At 33.1% G+C, this 22,366-nt stretch overlaps 1 protein-coding gene across 1 annotated transcript in view; it reads right to left on the reverse strand.

Moving 5' to 3' along the window:
• LOC124533730 overlaps window positions 1–22,366 on the reverse strand; it is a 100,123-nt gene that overhangs the window by 37,338 nt on the left and 40,419 nt on the right. Inside the window, exon 2 of the mRNA XM_047109182.1 lies at window positions 14,932–15,014. Within this exon, the coding sequence (XP_046965138.1) occupies window positions 14,932–14,992 (61 nt within the window). The 5' untranslated portion in view covers window positions 14,993–15,014. The remainder of the gene's footprint in view (window positions 1–14,931; window positions 15,015–22,366) is intronic.

A 22,366-nucleotide genomic window follows, 5' to 3' on the forward strand; every position in this document is an offset into this window, starting at 1 on the left:
GATTTGTGTCCATCAACGCCGCACCGGTAGCAAAGGCTTCCTCGTTCCGCACTGAATGGGCAGAGCAACCTTGTATGGCCTAAACCCATGCACTTGTAGCAGCGCAGAGGGCGCTGCTCCATCACGTACACTCTGGCCGAGCTCCACCCAACCAAAAGACGACCGGTGTCAGCCAGCTTTTTTGCCGCAGTTATTGGACAAGACACGAAGACCATACCCATGGAACCAGGTCCTCGTGAAATATCCCCGCACCTTACCGTTTCAGCGGGGCAACTCCCCTCGCGAACGACTGCGGCAATAATTTTATCTTTAGTGACGGAGTCGTCTAACCCCGTCACCTTGATGTCCACCTTTCTTATGGGGCGAGCAACGTTGGCCACTCCATCCAGCACCGTACGGAGCTTGTCGGCTAGTTTCTCTGCCTGTTCCGTCTGTGCTTTCGGCAGCTCCAACACTCTGGCCCCCGTCGCTGAGCGTCGAACTTTGAGCCCACCATTGATCCCAAGGTCTTGGAGTTTCACGCTCTGCTCAGCGCGCTCCAAGACCTGAGCATACGTGATGCCTTTCTTCTCCGCTTCCTGCTGCAGAGTTAATACCACTGCAGCTGTACGAGGCGCAGACAGCTTAGGCTTAGTTGCTTGTCCTGCCTTAGGCACCATAGGCGCAACTGTGGTGGTTGCAACAGTCGGAAGGGAAGCCTGCTTTCCCTTCTTTCCCTTTTTAACCACAGTGGACCAGGACACCTCCTGGACCATCTGTGGCGGAATTATCTCCGACGTAGGCTGGACGCCTGAGGGACCAGCAATAGATGCCGTCGGAACAGCAGGTGGCGCCCGTTTTGGCGCGGGTGCAGCTTTCGGCGGTGGAGCAGGCTGGACAGCCTGCGTGTAGGGCGTAGCAATCTGCTGCGCCACCTCCCGCCTCTTATCCGCAGCTAACGGAGGGCGATGTATTTTTGCGGGAGGCAACCGTTCCTCTAGTGCGGCAAACCGTGCGTTGATCATGTCGCCGACCGAAGAAATTATGGAGGCTTTAAATCTCTCCATTTGAGCATCCTGTGCCGAGCCGGAAGCATCACTTGCCCCTGCCACCTTGGTCCGCATTTCTGCAAACTCGCGGCGGTGAGCCTTTACCTCGGCCTTGAGGCTGTCCACCTCTTTGCGCAGGCGGCCATTATCGGCACGGAGCTTTTGCGTCTCCTCGGCTTCTGTCCGAGCTGCTAAGGCGTCTACAATGCCCTGTAGTGCAGCCGCCGACTCCTTCAGCCTCTTTGCAAAGCCACCTTTTAAATTGGTGGACTTTTGGGCCACCTCCAAAATTAGGGCTGCGCTTCGGCCAGCTTGTGCCCGGAGTTCCTCTGCTCCCATCTTCGTGGGATCTTCGGTGTGTACATCCGAGGATGAGGATTCCTCGGAGTCCACGACAACCTGTGGAGCGTCCTTTCGAAACGCCCGACTACGCAGGGACCGCTCGAAAGCCTCCTCTCTGGCCTCGCTGGCCTTGGCTTTCAGCTCAGCCTTTGCCCGAGCGAGGCCACTACCCCGTCCTTTCGCGGTTTTGCCGCGAATCGCAGGCTTGCTCTTCGCAGCCAACCTCATCTCCGTCTCCGTTTCAGAGTCGGAGTTATAAATAGCAAGGCCCCCATAAGGCCGTTTTCTACGAACTAGGGCGTCGGACGACAGCTCAGTGTCGACGTCCATCGCCGAAAACGAAAAACATCTATAAACAAAACAATAAAACAAACGAAAATATTTATAAACAATAATAAATATTAAACTGAAACAATTAAGATCTAAAAAGATCTATTCCACAACAACAATAGGACCAATCCTTAAACAAAACAAGTGTCCGATAAACAAAGCCAATAGTCCAGATGTTACGCGTCAGAGATAACGAAAACCGGCAAGCAGGTGTCGTTTTAAATCTTCAATCGTAAAATCTTATCGCACAATTCAACACAACCTCAGTCGACGACGTCCGAACGTTGAATCTTGCGGCAAATTAATGTATCCTGCTTGGAGGTCAACAGATATTAACTTCACGCTTTTTTATCATCTATAAAATCTTGTATCGAATAATATTCTTTTTCTACCAATGTATTTTTTACAAACGAATTTACTAAACGGCAAAGTTAAAAATTTATGTGGAATTTTATCTCTTCCATTAAGGAGAGGGTTTGGACATGTTGCACTACGCTGTTCCAATGCGAGTTGGTAGAATGCACATGTCGCAAAATTTCGATGAAATTAGACACATGCAGGAATCCTCACGATGTTTTCCTTCACCGCCGAGCACGAGATGAATTATAAGCATAAATTAAGCACCTATATATTGTGGAGCTTGCCTGGGTTTGAACCTGCAATCATTGGTTAGGATGCACGCGTTCTAACCACTGGGCCATCTCAATTCACTGGGCCATCTCAACTCTAATATCATTTGGCTTGAAAGATTTTTAAAAACTACCTTCCTTAATTATTTAATTAATCTGCTAATGACGTAGGAAAGAAGGGTATCACGTCTACATTTTACAGATCTGGTTAATTTTTTGTACTATTTTTAGAGCCACTCAGAGAAAAAGCCATTTATTTTATGCCTATTTATAAGATAATATATATTTTTAAATTTTTTGAAGTACATTTATTAATACTCAAACTTATATCGAAGTGTTATCTTGATATAAATATGGTTTTAAGACTCCGAAATTTCTTTAGTATTTTGGTGAAATTCGGAAAAGTTTTTAACGCGATTACCTGTTCGAAGTAAAGGTAACATAACTTGAAGTGGAAAGTTTGAAAGAGGCTGTTTAAACGGGTGATCGTGGCGAACTTAGGGACATTAAAGTTTCGGTAAAAACCCTTACTCGCTACTGAGAAAAGGTTAAATACCTATACTGCTCTTTTCAACGTTTTTTTTAAACATAGTACATTGACGATTTCACTTCAGTAGCCAGGAAAGATATGTTATTGAAATATTGATATGAGTAGCATCTAATTTTAACATAACAGAATAACCATAATCCCTGCTACCAAGTAAGAACTTGGTTTGTGCAAGCCTGTTGAGTAGGTACCATGCACTCGTCAGATAGTGGTATTGTTCTGTTTCAGTTTGATATGTGAGTAAGCCAGTGTAACTACAGACAAAAGTGACGTAACATATTAGTTTCCAAGGTTAGTGGCGCATTGACCATGTAAGGAATGTTCAATATTTATTTCAGCGCTAATATCTATTGGCGGTGGTGACCACTTATTGTGAATAAAAAATTGGGTAGATATATTGCTACTAAAATGTTAGTACTAAAATGTTACCAGTGCTTAATTAGATTCGAACACAATACCTTAACATACTTTATAAGTGTATTTTGAATTACTATGACGTTCTTCTGTACTTATAATGTTTTAATTAAGACATGTAAAACAATACTTGCTTCCTTATGTTCTGAAGATGCTGTCTAACTTTACAAAATCAACTTAATCCTTGGTGAGCCAATGAAATCGTTTCATTTTATATTTAAGTAACGTTGAAAGGGTAAATACTCCAAAACGACAACCATTAAAAATTTAAAGCCTTTAAGTCTCTTTGAAAATAAATATTTATTACAGAAACTCTCATATTTTAATTAAAGACGAATTTATAATTTAATTAAAGGTTTTTTTTAGGAAGAACATTTCAAGCTTTCGCTTAAAAGGCTGAGAGAGAAATGCGGTATATTTTAATTCCTTGCAGTGACGGTAGGCGAATTTTAAAACGAAATTTATACGAATTCAAAAAACGAAACAGGACGCTAACGAGCCTTATTAGGTAACGAGTTGAGACCGCAACTTCGTTTACGTGCGCGTAATATTTTTTCCATTATAAAACTTTATAATTTTTACGATTACGGCATTTAGAAAATAACATCCCATAGTGGGTTTGGTCATCTATGTGGCTGCCGCATTATCATCCTCCTGCCCTTATCCCAATTTACTTGGGGTCAGCACTGCGTGTCTTCTTCTACCATACTTCCCTATCTGACGTCATATAACAAGTAATATTATTTCCAGTCATGTCATCTTTCACACAATCCATCCATCGTTTCATAGGTCCCCTTCCTCTATATATTAGGTTGGGGAAAAAGTCTTTTCGCATATAGTATGTATGAACTTGTAATAAAATCTCTTTGGCTATACCATTTGTATCTGGCTGGTTTTGGTATCATTAAAAAGTTTTAATTTTAAAGAAGGCACTTCCAAATTCAAATTAGGAATTTGTGTAATTTTCACTTGTTTTTGTTGTTGTTAAAATGAGTGAATCTAAAGAAGAAATTCTATACATTTTAAAATTTTACTATAATAAATAAAAATTTTAACAAAAAGAAAAACCGACTTCAAACAAAACACTATTTTAAAACAAATGAATATACACGAAAAAGTAATAGAAATAATTGTGTATTCGACATATTTTTTAGAGTCTTCCTAAGTTAAATGAAATGAAAAATATTAGACTACTTAAAAGTCGATTAACGATTATATAATGTAGTTATAGTTATTGGTATATTTGGAGCCGTTGTCAGCCACGGTGCCCTTGCCCCAACAATCAAAAGAAAGAAGCGATACGAGCCCCTTGATTGATCCAGTATATTATTGTGTAAAAGGTAATTTGTAAAAAACATATTTGTTAAAGTATTCTCGTATTGTTTTTTGATAGATATACTGTAGGGTTTTATTGGCTGACACCGACTCCAAATATAACAATAATTATAACTACATGATATAATCGTTAATCGACTTTTAAGTAGTCTAATATTTTTCATTTCATTTAACTTAGGAAGACTCTAAAAAATATGTCGAATACACAATTATTTCTATTACTTTTTCGTGTATATTCATTTGTTTTAAAATAGTGTTTTGTTTGAAGTCGGTTTTTCTTTTTGTTAAAATTTTTATTTATTTTTTGATTTTAAGTGAAGCTGATGTTGACTAATGACGTTCCATTTATGAGTCAGAAACTACTTCGAGGACAATTTCAAAGGAAACTTGCGAATAAAGCAAAAATAGACTTTCGAAAATGCGGATTTAATACGTCACGCGGCGTAAACTACAAGGATCCCTCGAAAGAGCTGTAATCGAACTCAGCAAAAAAACTTTGAAAAAGACCAACTATATTTCGTACATCATATGACATCACATCACATACACAAAATTTGATTAAAGATAGTAAGAAATTCCGCACCCTAACTGCGAGCCGTATAGGAGTTCCATCACTACATAGTATAAAACAAAGTCGCTTTCTCTGTCCCTATATCTTTAAATCTACGCAACGGATTTTGATGCGGTTTTTTTTTAAAAGATAGTGTGATTCAAGGGAAAGGTTTGTGTATATAATACATGAACAATATAGTAAAGAAACACTGATAATTTTAGAAGTTTGCGATGTGATGTCGTAAATAAACAAATTCTGTAGTATATTTAGTATCAGTATTGCACCCGTGCGAAGCCGGGGTGGGTAGCTAGTTAATTATAATATTCGACTATGATAATTACATAAACATAACCACATTACGGAAGGTGACTCAAATATCCAAATAACCTATAAATAAAAGATTCGACTGAGTATCGCTAACGTGCTCCTCAGAATTGTTCCGTTCCCTTCCGTTCCGTTACTTTGTCATGGATCCTGTGCTCAGAACCTTACCAAACTTTCATCAAATTACCCTTGAAGTATATATTTTATAATAAAAAAAGAATTATCAAAATTGGTTAACGTGATTTTCAGTTATTAACCTATTTGTCGCGCATATACATAATGCAAATTTAAGACTTATGTCGTTTTCATATGGATACCATCATCGGAAAAAAATTAAAAAAAAATGGAACCCCACGGGAAGCACTACCTTTCAAACAAAAAAAAATTATCAAAATCGGTCCACCCAGTGAAAAGTTATGAGGTAACAAACATAAAAAAAAAGAGATACAGACGAATTGATAACCTCCTCCTTTTGGAAGTCGGTTGAAAAAGGTAAAAATGCAACTCAAGCCGCGAAAAAAATTTGTGATGTTTATGGACCTAATGCAGTATTTGTGAGAGTAGCGCAAGTTTGGTTTAAGCGTTTTCAAGCAGGAAATTTTGATATCAAAGATGCATCTCGCTCTGGTCGCCCTGTTACGGACAAAATTGATGCCATTTTTGAAAAAGTGGAGCAAGATCAGCATATTAGTAGTTACGATGTAGCTGAAGAACTGGCAATTGACCACAAAACGGTTTTGACTCATTTGAATAAAGCTGGGTACACAAAAAAGCTCGATATATGGGTGCCTCATGAACTCACTGAAAGAAACCTAATGAACCGTGTACTCATTTGTGATTCTTTATTACGACGTAATGAAACCGAACCATTTTTAAAGAAGCTGATAACTGGTGATGAAAAGTGGATCACATACGACAAGAACGTGCGAAAAAGATCGTAGTCAAAGGTCGGTCAAGCTTCACAGACTGTGGCAAAACCCGGATTAACTCGCAACAAGGTAATGATGTGTGTATGGTGGGATTGGAAGGGCATCATTTATTATGAGCTGTTACCGCCCGGCAGGAACATCGATTCAGAACTGTATTGCGAACAATTGATGAGATTGAAGCAAAAAATTGAGAGAAAGCGGCCAGAATTGATCTCCAGAAGGGGTGTGGTTTTTTCACCATGACAACGCTAGACCTCACACATCTTTAGCCACTCAACAAAAATTACGAGAGTTTGGCTGGGAGGTATTAATGCATCCGCCGTATAGTCCTGACCTTGCACCTTCAGATTTTCATCTGTTTCGGTCTCTGCAGAATTCCTTAGGCAGTGTCAGGTTAACATCACGAGAGGACTGCGAAAACCACTTGTCGCAGTTTTTCGATCAGAAGCCCCAAAATTTTTACAGCAATGGGATCATGTCACTACCAACAAGATGGCAAAAAGTTATGGAACAAAATGGCACCTACATATTCAAATTCAAATTCAAATTCAAATTCAAACTGTTTATTTGTAAAATTTTTGAAAACAACAAAAATTTCGCCACTAGGCATACAAATATAAATTGGTACACATTATTACTTTACATTAATTGAAATATAAAAAAAATAATTAACTGCTAAAACATAAAAAAAAAACAATAATAATAAAACATTAATTAAAATATGTCAAAATATAATATAATTAGAAATAAGATTGATTAGGAAAATAGATACGAACTTAGGCAAACATCATTAACTAATATCAAAAAATTCAGAGATTTTGTAAAATGTCTTTTCAATGAGGTATACTTTTAATTTACGCTTAAATAGAGGTATTGGTAATGATTTTATGTATTCTGGCAATTTATTAAATACCTTTACTGACATTCTAAAAATTCCTTTTTGCATTAAGGCCGTGTGGGAGGGGCTCAGATGCAACTTACTCTCGTTTCTCAAATTTCGATTATGTACTGAATGTGCTAAATTAAACTGGCTAGGATTATTTTTCACAAACATTGCTACTTCATAAATATACAAAGATGGAAAAGTCAATATATTTAGCTTTTTAAAGTGTGATTTACATGATTCTTCTACCTTTAGACCACAAATAGCTCGTATGCATCGTTTCTGAGCTTTAAATACTTTTTCCCAGTCTGTAGAATTTCCCCAGAAAATGACACCATACCGTAAAATTGAGGCAACATAACCATTGTATGCTATGAGAGTAGTCTCAAGACTAGAAATGCGCACTAGCTTTTTTAGTACAAAGGCGAATTTACTTAATTTTGCACAAGTGTCCTCTATATGTGATTTCCAATTTAATTGCCTATCTATTGTTAAACCTAAAAATTTTGTATGGTTTTCAGATGGAATTGTAATTCCCTCGTAACGTAAGTTTATATTAGTAGATTTTATTCTTTGTTGAAAATGCATAATTTTAGTTTTATTTAAATTTATCATTAGTTTATTTTTATCAATCCAATCTATTATATCCCTTAATGCGTCATTTATATCTTGTTCATAACTTTCGATTTTATCGCCCTTAATTATTACAGTACAGTCATCAGCGAAAAGTACCATTTCATGTTTTGTCGATTCAGTAATGTCATTTATATAGCATAGAAACAAGAGGGGTCCTAAAATACTACCTTGTGGTACACCAAAATTGTTTGATTTATACTGTGATATATATTTACACTCTTCCTTTCTTTCTATATTTAGGTTAGTTATTTCAGTATATTGCAATCTATTTTCTAAGTAGGATATTATAAGTTCAAGAGATATACCCCTTATCCCCATTCCATATAATTTATTTTTTAATATATTATGATCTACGCGATCAAAAGCTTTAGACATATCTAAAAATATGGCACAGACTGGTTTCCTTAGATCCATATTATAAGTTACTTCCTTTAGTAAATCATAAATCGCCATATTGGTGTTACTGTTTTTTCGAAATCCTTTTTGTTGACGTACTATTATTTTATGATTATCTAAGAAATTAATTAGCCTATTAAATATTACCTTTTCAAAAACCTTTGCAATTACCGGAATAAGTGCAACCCTGTCGATAGTTTGATATGTTATAACGACATCCTTTTTTGAAAATTGGTATTATTTTGGAAAGTTTAAGAGCATCAGGAAATTTACCAGAACACAACGAAAGATTTACTATATGGGTTAATAATGGTGCTAAAATGTCTACATTTTGTTTAAGTATTTTTGTATTTATACCATCATACCCAACACTTTGTGTGTTATTTAAATTTAGAATAATATTTTTAAGTTCAATATAATCAGTGGGCTTAAAAAACAATGATTCAACTATATTATAATTTTTATACAAAGTAACGTTATATGAATAAGATATTTTATTATAATTTGTTATTTCATCTATAAAAAAATTATTAAATTTGTTAGCTATCTCCGTGGGGTTAGTTATTGTTACACCATTATCATTGATTTTACTAGCAGTAATTCTGGGTAAGCAATTATTTGTATTTCTAATTACCTCCCAAGAAGCTTTTGATTTATTTACCGCGTTTTTTATTTTAAAATTATTTTGAGCACGTTTAGTCAAATTTATAATTTTATTGTATCTTTCTTTATACGTTTTTAAATTTTCTCTATTTACTATCGTTCTTGATTTCCTGTATATCCATAAAAGCTCTCTTTTTTTCCTACTGCATACTCTTATACCGCGTGTTATCCATTTTGGTGATTTATTTGATTTCATGACATTTTTTTTTAACGGAAAACATAGTTCATAAAATAAACAAAAAATATCTTTAAACATATTGTACGATATGTCAACATTATTACTATTATATATATCATAGAATGAAAGACTTTGTAAGCACTCAGTGAATTTTTTGGAATTTTCATTAGAATAATCACGTTTCTTTATATACCAAAATTTTAGAAGGCATTGTTTTTTAATGGGAAATTTTAAAATTTGTGCATTATGATCAGATAGCGCAAGTTCCTCTATTTCAATTTTACAACCTTTGAAATTGACTATAAAATTAACTAAACAAGTATTAGAACCAGGTCTTGTTGGTTGTTTAATTAACAACTTAAGATTATATGTCAGTAATAGATTTTCAAAGTCAAATACAATATTATTACGATTAAGAATATTAATGTTAATGTCACCACAAATAATACATTTTTTTTTAGAATTAAAACAAATTTTTTTAAATATACAGTTAAGAACATTGAAAAAACAATTTATATCAGAGTTAGGAATTCTATATATGCAAATTAATATTATATTAAAATCAATCAATTCAATACCACAACATTCAACAACACATTTATAAGATAAGTTTTTTACATAGGGTAGTTCTTTATACTCAAAAACACCTTCTCTGGTTAATATACATGCCCCGCCTCTTTTATTTTCACGCGTGTAAATGCTCGCTATTTTAAAATGTGACAGATTCAAAAGATTTTCATTCCCAGTAGCTATAAAGTGTTCAGTAATACATAGAATATCAATTTGTTTTTTTTCTTGTAGTAGTTCTTCCAAACATACGGTTAGTAAATCAGATTTATTTATAAGACCCGCTATATTTTGATGCATTATTCTCATATAAGTGCTAGCAACGAAAGGAGTTGTCTTCATGACCTGTTTTGGATAATGTATGTGTATTATTTTTTTCAGTTGGCAAAATTTCCAGTTGAATACTGTTGATTAAACTTTGTAAATCTTGAAAAACTTGTCGCATGCCATTGTGACTGATTCTTCCTGTTTTTTCCGAAAACATTACATAATTACATTTTAAGTTACGGTTAGAGTCAAGTACGTAAGCGCATTCATGAGTTTGTTGATCCAAATACAGCAAATTATTAAACATTTCTACCCTGTAATTATAAAGTGATGAATACTTGCTATATTTGTAATTTGGTACACAAATGATAATATTAGTATGTTTGAGTTGTAAAGTGATGTTTCTGATATGCACAACAAGCTTATAATAGTCATTTGTTTGGTTGAAATCTTCCTCTCCAACAATAATAACGCAAAAATCTTCCTTGGTGAATGATTTCAAATTGATATCTAAACTTTGAAACAAGGTATTTACTCCAACATTTGTATAAAGATAACGACATATTTGGTACTCTGATCCGAATTTTTCTTCTGCGAGGGACAGCGAATTATGATACTTATTCGTAGTAAAAACGTACATTCTCTTTGATTTTTCATGTTTCAAGTTTTTATTTTGCAATTTAGACATATCTGCTGACTTTTGTTCAATATTACTATTGCATGCTGAACTGTGTGCAAATTTATTTTGATGTGTTAATACAGAATTTAATTTTAAATTATTTGGTAAAGATTTTTTCTGATTAACTTTTTTTTCCGAATTTTTTCTTATGTTTTGTTTTAAACTTTCGTTGTCCAATGTTAAGTTATTTATTTTTTCATATGCTGCTTGTAATTCTAACTTCAAATGATTTATTTGTTGTTTTAAACACGATAATGTACCGATATTTTCTTCATCATCAGTTAAATATGGTAAACTTTGACTGGATTCATTAAGTATGTTCTGGGTTTGAAAGCTGTCATCCATTGGAATATTATTAATTTCGATGTTTTCTTGTTGCCTCGGTCGTCGTGTCGTTACATTGTTATGAAATTCCATTTTGCTTAAATATTTTAAAGTGTAATTTTATTTATAACTATTTTTTCGAACTTATATGATTCTAGTATTGTAAATAATGTTTTAAAAGAAATATAAATTCAAACTTTTCGTGAGTTCGAACTCTGGTTGCTTGCGAATCTATTCACCCGTTGTCTCCACTAGACCAACTGAACGCATAGGGATTTGCTAAAATAGCGCTTCAGTATCAGTGCGTTAGTTTATTATTTATTTAAGAAGTAATGTGGAGTTTTTTGTGGGTAAACTTATTATACTTGTTTTGTTTCACTGCATACAATTTAATACACAAAAGTTAATAATTATTTTCGGTACAAATTAATGTTTTTTATTTACTTATCTCTTTATATAAACTTATTTTCTTCTTCTCCTTTTTTAATGGTCTGTTTAAACGCACTATTCACCTGTTTGGAGAGTTAACGCCAACTTAATCACTTTGTCTTTACACTAATTCACAGCCAATATAGTTTTAAGCACAGTTTTTGTTTCACGAAACTATTTGTTAAGATAACATTCTCACAGTAGTATCATATTATACATATCTTGTTCGTAGATTTTTTGTGCACATAAAAACTTTTTAATATTTTTATTTTACGATTATTCTGGAGCTAACTATTAACCGTCCAGCCATTTACACCGTCACCGTCTAAACCGGTGGCGAACCATTTATACTTTAGTCAAATGTAAATAAAATATAAAAAATTTTTTTTTTGAATTTTCATATAAATTACGAAGAAACTTTTTCCCCAACCTATTATATTGGAATTTATTTTATCGCGTTTTTATATGTATTTTAAGGATGTATCCAAATTTTAACCGATACACAGATAGGTAACGAGGTGATTTTCGTGAATGGCAACTCGACGATACTTAGTGATCCAAAAATTAGCCTGGTACAAATGGTTCAATTGTTCCATTAAAATTAATGTATTTGCGTCGGTATGGCGGGCGGTAAGCCACACCCGAGAAGTATGGATTTACGGTACCACCTACTTCGTTTTTTTTCGACTATCTGAAAATACAAGCATTTTTGTGGAACAAATCGTTCGACACTCGTTATTTTTCCGACACATTCGATTAAAGCCCACGCGATTGGGCCGCCGGTGCGAGCGGTATGACCATCATTTTCCTTTTTGCCTTTACGTAATTAGACCCCTGAAGAACCGCCATACTGGTACAAATGACCAAATCTTTTGTCATTATCATCTCCCGGTCTAATATATTTCGAAAACGCGTGCCAGTAACTTAATACCTATTAGTACTCAGCAAAGGTAGAAGCTGTCTTATTAATTTAAATATAATATACATAAGTAAATCGTTTTATTTTTTACACCGGCAATGCCCAACCATTCTTGGGAACTAAGATGTTATGTCCTTTGCCTGCAGATACTCTCACTCGCTCACTCTTCCTACTCATTTAAAGAGTGAGCGAGCGAGACAAAGTATTATTTTTTTGGCGGTATAATCATTCATATATATAATAATATATAAATACAATTGTTTTAAAAATAATTAAACGAGATAATATTTTTATATAAATTAAAATATTATTCAGTCGTTACCAACGTTTTTTCATTTCTGCACGTTTTAGTATATTAAAAAAATGTTTAACGTGCGGAAACGGATTCATTACCCTAACATAAAGGTATGAAAATTATGAGCTAGATTTTGTTAAAAGATTTTTTTATATATATTTATATGAGATAGATATACATTGTGACATTTTAATTTTATTTTATAAAGTAGGTATGTCACGGAGTACTGTATTTAAAGAGCCATACCTCACCACATAACATACCTCCTAGTTAATATATTTTATATGACATATTCACTGTTGAAAGTATGACATTACATATTAAATGCTTTTGTAGTAACAATGTAACAATGCTTTTAACCAAACGTATTATTATACATATAAAAGTTTCAGAAGACAGTGGACAGTATCTTTCACAGTACGAAAATTCTCCGTATTATTATTATTAATCGCTTTAAAAATACAAAAAAAATCAATAAAAATATTGAAGTATTTTATTTCTTTAATATGCGACAACATCACATACATTACTCTGTTCCCAATGTAGTAGTAGTAGCTAAAGCACTTGTGTTATGGAAAATCAGAAGTAACTATAAGACAAACACGCAGGCCCAAGTCAATACAGAAAACTAATGAACTTTTTCTACATCGGGTTTGCATGGGTATGCAAACTGGTGTACCGACAACTCGACCACGGAGGTTGTCTTGAATAAGTATTGAAGTGTATTTGTGACTACCAACGCCCATAGACTCTAGCACTGTACGAAATATTCATTCTATCATCAAAATCATCAAAATCAAAATAAACTTTATTCAAATGGGCTTTTACAAGCGCTTTTAAATCGTCATTTAAAAATTAAGTGAAATTACCATCGGTTCGAAAAGTAGATTCTACGAGAAGAACCGGCAAGAAACTCAGTAGTTACTCTTTTTCAACATTTAAAAAATACTATCATATTAGTTAAATACAATTAAATATGTATGTAATGTAACCTGCCTGGAAGTCAACAGGTATTAATTCCAAGCTTTTTTATCATCTACAAAATTTTGTATCGAATAATATGCCTTTTCTACCAATGTATTTTTATAAACGATTTGAATCTACGAAACATAATCAATGCTACCAACCGTGGAAAGTAAGTGGACACTTCTGTGCTGTTAATCTGAGTTTTCTTGTTTGAGGGAAAATATATATCAAGAAATACAGAGATATACCCAGAGAGCTTCGCGCAAATTACTACTAAGTAAAACATTTTGGCTTAGTAAAATATATTTTTTATTCGAATAAATCGAAATTTAATGAGCGCTCGTTCCAGCAAGACGCGAATCAGAACGGGCAGTGAAACAGCTGCAATCACAAAACAAATGGATGGTGGAATAATATCAAAAAGATCTCCAGATTGGCGTCCGATTATTTCCATAAGATTTCTGGAAAGTGTTTGTTATTGGTCTACAAAGAGTTCAATACAAAATTCAAGCTTACATTGAGGTTAGTGTTCAATCGGTATTGAATTTACAAATTTCAATAGAAAATCTCGTGTGTAAATTTGAACGATTCTATGTATTTAATCTTTTTATCTCAAAAATAGTTTTATTCAGTTAAACATGTTTATTCTAAGTGTAAAAAGCTTACTTAATTAATTTTGTAAAATTGAAAGTAAACAATAATTCATATTTAATTAATTGTCTATGATTTTAAAGAATCTATTTTAAAATAGAGTTTTTTTTATTTCTATATGGAAATCAAATCGAAATTAATTTCATTATTTTTTAACTATGTTTTTTTTTTTATATAAATAACGTGAGCAATTGATTAGAAGCATCAAAAAACTAGAACGGCTGACGTTCAAACAGAAAGCGACTATTTCAAATGAATCGAGGAACCAGTTAATTAAAATATATATACATACATAATAGTAAATTGTTTAAACTTATTATATTATTAAAGTAGAATGAACTCTTAAAAAAAACATACGATTAAAATACATAACACACATTTAATTGCTTCAAATTTTTACTTGAAAGGTAAAGTAATTGATTATTTTCAAAAATAATATGTAATATATAAGATCTATAAACGTTATCCCTCCCATTTCGTCGCTTAAAGTTAAAACTACCAATCTATATAATCATAATGAGCACCTACGTCACGAAAGGAATAACTATGTTACATTTCAATTCAAGCGGATGTATAGTTTCGAAGTATTTCATGATAAGTGTTATTTCGCATATATATATGTATGTATCATATTGTGAAACATTTACCTTTGCAAGGAAGAGCGGCAAGCGCGGCGAAAAACAGCGCCGCTGCGGCCGGCGCACACATCACTGCTACATCCTTATTAACACTGCAACAAAGAAAATTATAAACAATCGTAATCAACTCCCAAAGAAAAGCTTTTACTTTTAGAGAATTATAATTAATACAAACTAAATTTTATTTGTATCACAACAACAACAACCTGTAAATTCCCACTGCTGGGCTAAAGGCCTCCTCTCCCTTTGAGGAGAAGGTTTGGAACATATTCCACCACGCTGTTCCAATGCGGGTTGGTGGAATACACATGTGGCAGAATTTCTATGAAATTTGTCACATGCGATTTCCTCACGATGTTTTCCTTCACCGCTGAGCACGAGATGAATTATAAAGGCAAATTAAGCACATGAATCAGCGGTGCTTGCCTGGGTTTGAACCCATCATCGGTTAAGATTCCAAGGCCATCTCGACTCGCTATATATTTGTATTAAATGATAATTTGAAATAGAGTTTTGATACAAAAGTAACAAAATAGCATTTTTTGAAAAAATCCTTTGTACTTAATACAATTGCAAAACTCTTGATATTTACCATATATGGTATGACAAATGTATGAATGTTGTGTTGTCAAGATTGTTCTACGTTGATAGAACGACAACAAGGTAAGCAAGTTGAATAACTAGGTTGTGGACTAACTGACGCAGTCATCCACTGGTAGGTAAATTTTAATTTTTAAGTACTATTTGTAAACATATTTGTTCGCGCCTGCGATTTTTATTTTTATTATATCTATATTATATAAACATCTAAATTTATTTATTTTTAACTAACATTATTTCATCATAATATATAAAACCTTTTTTTTACAACATTCATAAAGAAAAAGTAATTTGTAAAATCGAATGTTCAGAGATCTTCTTTTGTTTTTATTATTCACTTATTAAGTACTAATGACAATGTTACAATGTACCTACAATTAGATTGTAAGAATTACTAATATAAACTACATAGTTTTTGAAGCATTTTTTTGTTTGAGTTCGGATTAATTGACTTCGGACTCCAGTAAGTAATCGACAATATTTTATTGCACCAATTTAGTGAAGTTTTTTAAATGGATAAGCATACACTAATCTTAAACACTACAAAATTTGATGTACTAAATTGGTATTTATATGTTGTAACTTGTAATTTGTTCTCCACGAAAGAAAGCATTGTGATACAACTTGTTTAGTATAAAAGTAAACCACATGGCACCCATCTAAAGCAACGTGGTAGTGTACACTCTAAAAAATTTCACCTTAAAAGGAAAGGAGCTTAGTCCAAAAGGGAAATATAAATATTAACCAGGTATGTTTCTATGATATTTTAACAGTACAAGCCGACTATACAAATAAGGACATTATGTACATAAACCTTATATAATATGAAAAAAAACGTTCATAGACTGTTCAAAAATTGATATTAATTTATTTGCAAGCACTCGTAGTATTGGTGCAATCTGCATTGCGGAGAAATATACGTACATAATCCGTTAAAGCGGTTTCGTTTTTCATAATCTAAGTTTGCCAGATTAAAAAAACCTATCGTACATACAGCGGTTACTTAACATTTCCAATATTTCCGTTCAATTCATTGATATTAAATCAATGTTTTTTAAAAACATTTGTTTTGTAAATATCAAATAATATTACCTCAGTATTAATTCATGATAAGATATTTCATTTCTAAGCATATATAAATATACGAAATACTTTATTTAGATGATAAATACTAACATTTTAGGCTTAACGGGGAAGATGTGATATTTTTATTTGTGTGTTTATTTTAAAGAACTCCAATAGGATAGACCACAAGTGTATTAAAATTCTAAAACACTTTAAGCTACTGCAAAAAATGCGGTTTTAAAATGTCAATTTCAATTTTCGCGTAACCAACGGATCCATATGTCGTATGACGTGGTAGTAGGGCTTTGTGCAAGCCCATCTGAGTAGGTACCACCCACTCATCAGTTATTCTACCGCCAAATAACAGTACTCAATATTGTTGTGTTCCGGTTTGAAGGGTGAGTGAGCCAGTGTAACTACAGGCACAAGGGACGTAACATCTTAGTTCCCAAGTTTGGTGGCACATTGACGATGTAAGGAATTGTAATATTCCTTACAGCGTCATTGTCTATGGGTGATGGTGAACACTTACCATCGGGTGGCCCATATGCTCGTCCGCCAAACTATAAAAAAACGTCACTGCTGTCTGTCACTGGCCCACTGATCGTATTTGTCTTCGCTGGCTTTCATACTAATGTAATTTTTTCTCAATCTTTGAGATACATTTTTGTGAAAATTTAAGACGGACTATCGATACTCCGAAAAAAGCTTTGTTGAAGTATGTTTTGAGCCAATGTGTTCGTCTACTTCAAATTTTTAATAAGTATAGTTTTTGACTGGACCTTCTGACACAAAATTGAGATAAAAGTGGTTTCAAGATGAAAAGAACAATCTGGAGTCTGCTTTGAAAAACCCAACATCCATTTTAATTTGAAAAACGCAACCGACTTTCGTTTTAATGTTAAATTTTTTACAATTATAACCTCGAATAAGTAATCATAACAGGAGTGACGTCACTGAACGCTATATTAGTGTTTTGAAATACGTTTCGTTTCACGTTATTGTTAAAAAACAAAATGATTTCAAATATAAACCTTGCAGCGAGCGCCTTCTTTTGTATTTTTTTAACATTTTAATAACAAAATTTTCATTAATATTATTTGTGCACACAAAAACAAAATCGTTACAAAAACTTGCATGATCGTAGTGGCTAACAGAGGTAGCAAGGATAAAATATGTCGATTTGATAATTCTCAAAAAAATATAACTAACTGTGTTTTTTTGGTCAATCTCAAAATAATTATCAAAATTATTTGAAAAATGTTTCTATAATAAAATGTATTGATCAAAAAGTCCCCTCTTTCCAATATGTATTGATAACCAAGTCATGTCAGTCAAATGATTACTATACTGATTTTTTTACTTAGTTAATATATATAATAATAGTCAATAATTTTCAAGAGGGATTTATTCAACTTCTACGAATTGCAAATACACTATTAACAACATCGAATGAGGTAGTTCAAAGTGCAAGTATTCATAAAAAAATAATATATATGAAAGAGCAATGCGTTTTATTTGAAAAATAGACCTTGGATCCTGAACTTTTAGGTTGATAACATACCCAAAATTATTTGGTTATTTAGAAATTGATGACATATTGGTTTTAGGATTTTTATTGGGGCGAGTACTAGAATCAGCGTTGAAGTGACGTTTGTCCTCAGGGTGTCCTAAGAGATCGCACCTCGGCCCAGAGCGTTGTCGGTCAGGTAATTTCATATCACGAAAATGTATCGAACTTATATGTTTAAAAAGAACATTTTGAAAGCGCGATTCAGAAACTCATCTGTTAAAAAAAACGCAAACCAATTTTCTTATATAATTGTATGGGTGCATCTTGGTAGCACGTTGCAACAACTTCCGGTGACATTTATCGTCGTACAGATTTACTGTTATATGAGTTATACAACGAGATGCTGCTGTTATATTTAACTGCCTTTAACAGTTGTGGCTTCACAATCGAAACTAAAAATATGTATTGGCAAGACTTAACATTAATTTAATCCTAAAAACAAATGACGGTATAAATGTGCTTCTAAGACGAAATATTACGATACTAAAATTTTAAGTAGGTAGGTACATAGACCGTATTTGCCCACGGCCTCGCGCGCGTTTTAGAGATTGGTCAGGTGTAAAATAAAAATACATATGTAAAATATAGAAATAGTTCTGTTTAAACTTGCCAATACCAAATTTTATGACAATTGATTCAGAAGTTATGTCGTAAAAACGCAACAGACTGACAGACCGTCAGACATACTTTCGCATTAACAATATTAGTATATGTTATAATATAACGTTACAGATACAATCGCTCAATACAGAAGATTTATCGTGGATGTTGTTTTGACTATACACACTTAGATATAATTTGTCTGTATGAATCATCATGTCTTGAAGAAAAATATTGTATTTCTTATGAAAATATTGCCCAAGTGAATCAACCCAACCACAGTGAAGCTGAATGGTGGAATAAACTAAAAAAACTATCCAGCAAGTGAAGAGCCTTAATCTAACCGTCTTACAACCTACTAAAGCCTCAACAACAGGATGTGAATTTACTTTAGTTACTTTGTAAAGAAGAAAAAACTCAGTAAGAGGTTAATTCTACAATTAACTTGTACTGCGCGGAAGTAACTTCAGATTAATTACCAAAAAATATATTAATTTGTACAAAATTCTTTTGAAACATTAGCGACCCGCCCCGGCTTCGCTCGGCTGCAAATCTCATACTAAATGTACTACAATCTTTATTTATTTTCGACATCACATTAGAAACTTCTAAACTTATTCCTCTTTACTATATTGTCCGTGTATTATATACAAAAACCTTCTAATCTATTAAAATAAACCGCAGCAAAATGCATTGCGTAGTTTTAAAGATTTAAGCATTCAAAGGGGCAGAGAAAATAACTTTGTTTTATACTATGTAGTGATACACTTAGGATGATATAGATAAAAATTAAGGTAATAAGATAAAATAATGTAGTTGTCAGAATAATTAATTCGAAAGTAATTTAACTTCATTATAAAATGAATGTAGATAATAAATTTTCAATTTCCGTCTTCAAATAAAACGTAGATTTATAGTTGAAATATTCAAGAGAGCCAATGACAATATGGGTAATTTATAATACAAATGAATTCATACATTAATTATTATAATTGAAAACTCACGTCCAGCTTCGAAGGCTAAATGAAAAACACAAAATTCAATTTTTCCATTCGAAAAATTGTCAATATCCATTAATATTCCTTGCCTTAATACGAAAACATTGCGAATATTAATGAAAGAATTTACATCGATTAGTAGAGGCCACACCTTCTGTGTCAATTATTATAATCTGATATTCGTTTAAGTCATTTAGGTAATAAATAAAATTGCGATATAGAAAAAATCGTAATTGGGTATGAACATGGCAACGTGACACAGGAGGCGAGATGGCCCAGTGGTTAGAACGCGTGCATCTTAACCGATGATTGCGGGCTCAAACCCAGGCAAGCACCGCTGATTCATGTGCTTGAATTCTTGAATTTGCCTTTATAATTCATCTCGTGCTCAGCGGTGAAGGAAATCATCCTGAGGAAACCTGCATGTGACAAATTTCATAGAATATCTGCCACATGTGTATTCCACCAACCCGCCTTGGAACAGCGTGGTGGAATATGTTCCAAACCTTCTCCTCAAAGTGAGAGGAGGCCTTTAGCCCAACAGTGGGAATTTACAGGCTGTTGTTGTAACGTGACACAGTGATGATGTTAATAACTGAAATTATAACCTACTAATCTTTTTATAATATCGTCAGTGAAAAGAAAGAAATGATTAAGCGCAAAAATTGGTGCTTTTGGAAAATGAGTTTTAATTTTAAGTTATTCAACCTCACTATTAAAACCCACCATTTTGGCACTTCAGCTGTTCTTTCTTTCGATTTCTTCCCCCGTGTTTTGTTACACTGGCTCACTCATCCTCAAACCAGAACACAATACTACTATTTACTATTAGTGCTACTTGCTGTTTGATGAAAGAATAGAATTTATACTTCATAATAATAGATTCTATTTTTAGTGTTCTTGATAAATATTGTGATTTCCTCAATACTATGAGATATTGTCTTAACAAAAATGAGCATTGATTGTCTAGTCACGACTTGTCAGTCCTATTGTGACCCTCGAGCCATTGTATAGACTGTCTTAGCATAAATCCAATAAGCTTTGTTAGGAAAAATAATAAAGCGAATAGTATAGTCCTAGGTTTCATTGAGTAATTTATTACTTTCGATATCAAATGAAGTATCTACAATGACTGTTAATGGGGTACCTCATGGGCAGTGCACATCCTCAGCCATATATAGATATTTATACCATATATAGATTGGCATTGTAAAATAGTAACCATGCCTTACATCACCAGTGGGCCCTGAACCTTTCATATGTAGAATAAACGTAGTTCGAATCTATTTTAGACTAGTTGTGCCCGCGACCTCGTACACGTTTGAATATAACAAAAGAAAATATCATGGTAGCCAAAGTTACTTCTTAATATAAGAGTTATCTGCCAGTGAAAGTGTCGTCAAAATCGGTCCAACAGTTCCAGAGATTAGCCGGAACAATCAGAAAGACGGACAAAATTTGTAAAAAAAAATTTATTTTGGTATATGTACCGTGTATATGTACAACAGATGTTTGGAGTAAAAAAGGGCTATTTTCAACGGACTTCAAAAATGTGGAGGTTATCAATTCGTCTGTATTTTTTTTCTTTTATTTTTATGTTTGTTACCTCCTATCTTTTTACTGGGTGGACCGATTTTGATAATTTTTTTTTGTTTGAAAGCTAGCAAAACATATTTCTTAAAGTATTCTCGTAGATCTCTTGTTAGATATTCGTTATATGATCCTAAATCGACTTTTAAGTAGTCTAATATTTTTCATTTCATTTTACTTGGTAGGGCTCTAAAAATATGTTAAATACTCAATTATTTTTATTATTTTTAGTCCATATTTATTTGTTTTAAAATAGTGTTTTGTTTGAAGTCGGTTTTTCTTTTTGTTAAAATTTTTATTTATACTATTACAAACCGACTCGAATTTTATTATATGTATAGATTACATCATATAAGTAACTTCTATATATTTTTTTGAAGAAAATCATTTACAACGTACCTAAAAATTTATGCAAGGAAAATAGTTTATTTTCATTTCTAAAAGTCACTTAAAATACTGATTATGAATGAAAATACTTGCCACCTGTGTTTCGCTCGAGTTTAAACCCAGGTGCATTACAAATAAAATAAATTTCAAACTTTACAAGGAAAATATTTTAAAGTAGTTAACTGGGAAGCAGAAGGTCTATACATTTTATAAAAAATGTGAAAATGAGGTCAACATTATTAAAATCTTTCTGTAGGTAAATGTTTTAAAAATAATGCAATTCAAATTTTTTTTGACTATAATCACCTGAGCCGCTCATGAGATGCTATGCAATCGTGCTGGATTAACTTATACACTTCATTAAAGTCTTATTAGGCGTTAAAATATTGTACACCCAACTGCTAATATAACTAACCCTTTAGTATAAGTATTAATAAGATTTTATGAGTTTTGTCTAAAAGAAATTGTAAATATTATTATTATTGTTATAGTGCACAAGTCTGTGCACCAATTTAAATGCTCTTTATTCTTTCACGGAACCGTAGACCAGAAGACCACCGGATTTACTTTTACGTATTTTACGGACCTGGCCTGGGATTTGAATATAGGACCTCAACCTTAGACCTTAACC

This window comes from Vanessa cardui, chromosome 11 (genome assembly GCF_905220365.1).
Source record: "Vanessa cardui chromosome 11, ilVanCard2.1, whole genome shotgun sequence".
Lineage (NCBI taxonomy): Eukaryota > Metazoa > Arthropoda > Insecta > Lepidoptera > Nymphalidae > Vanessa > Vanessa cardui.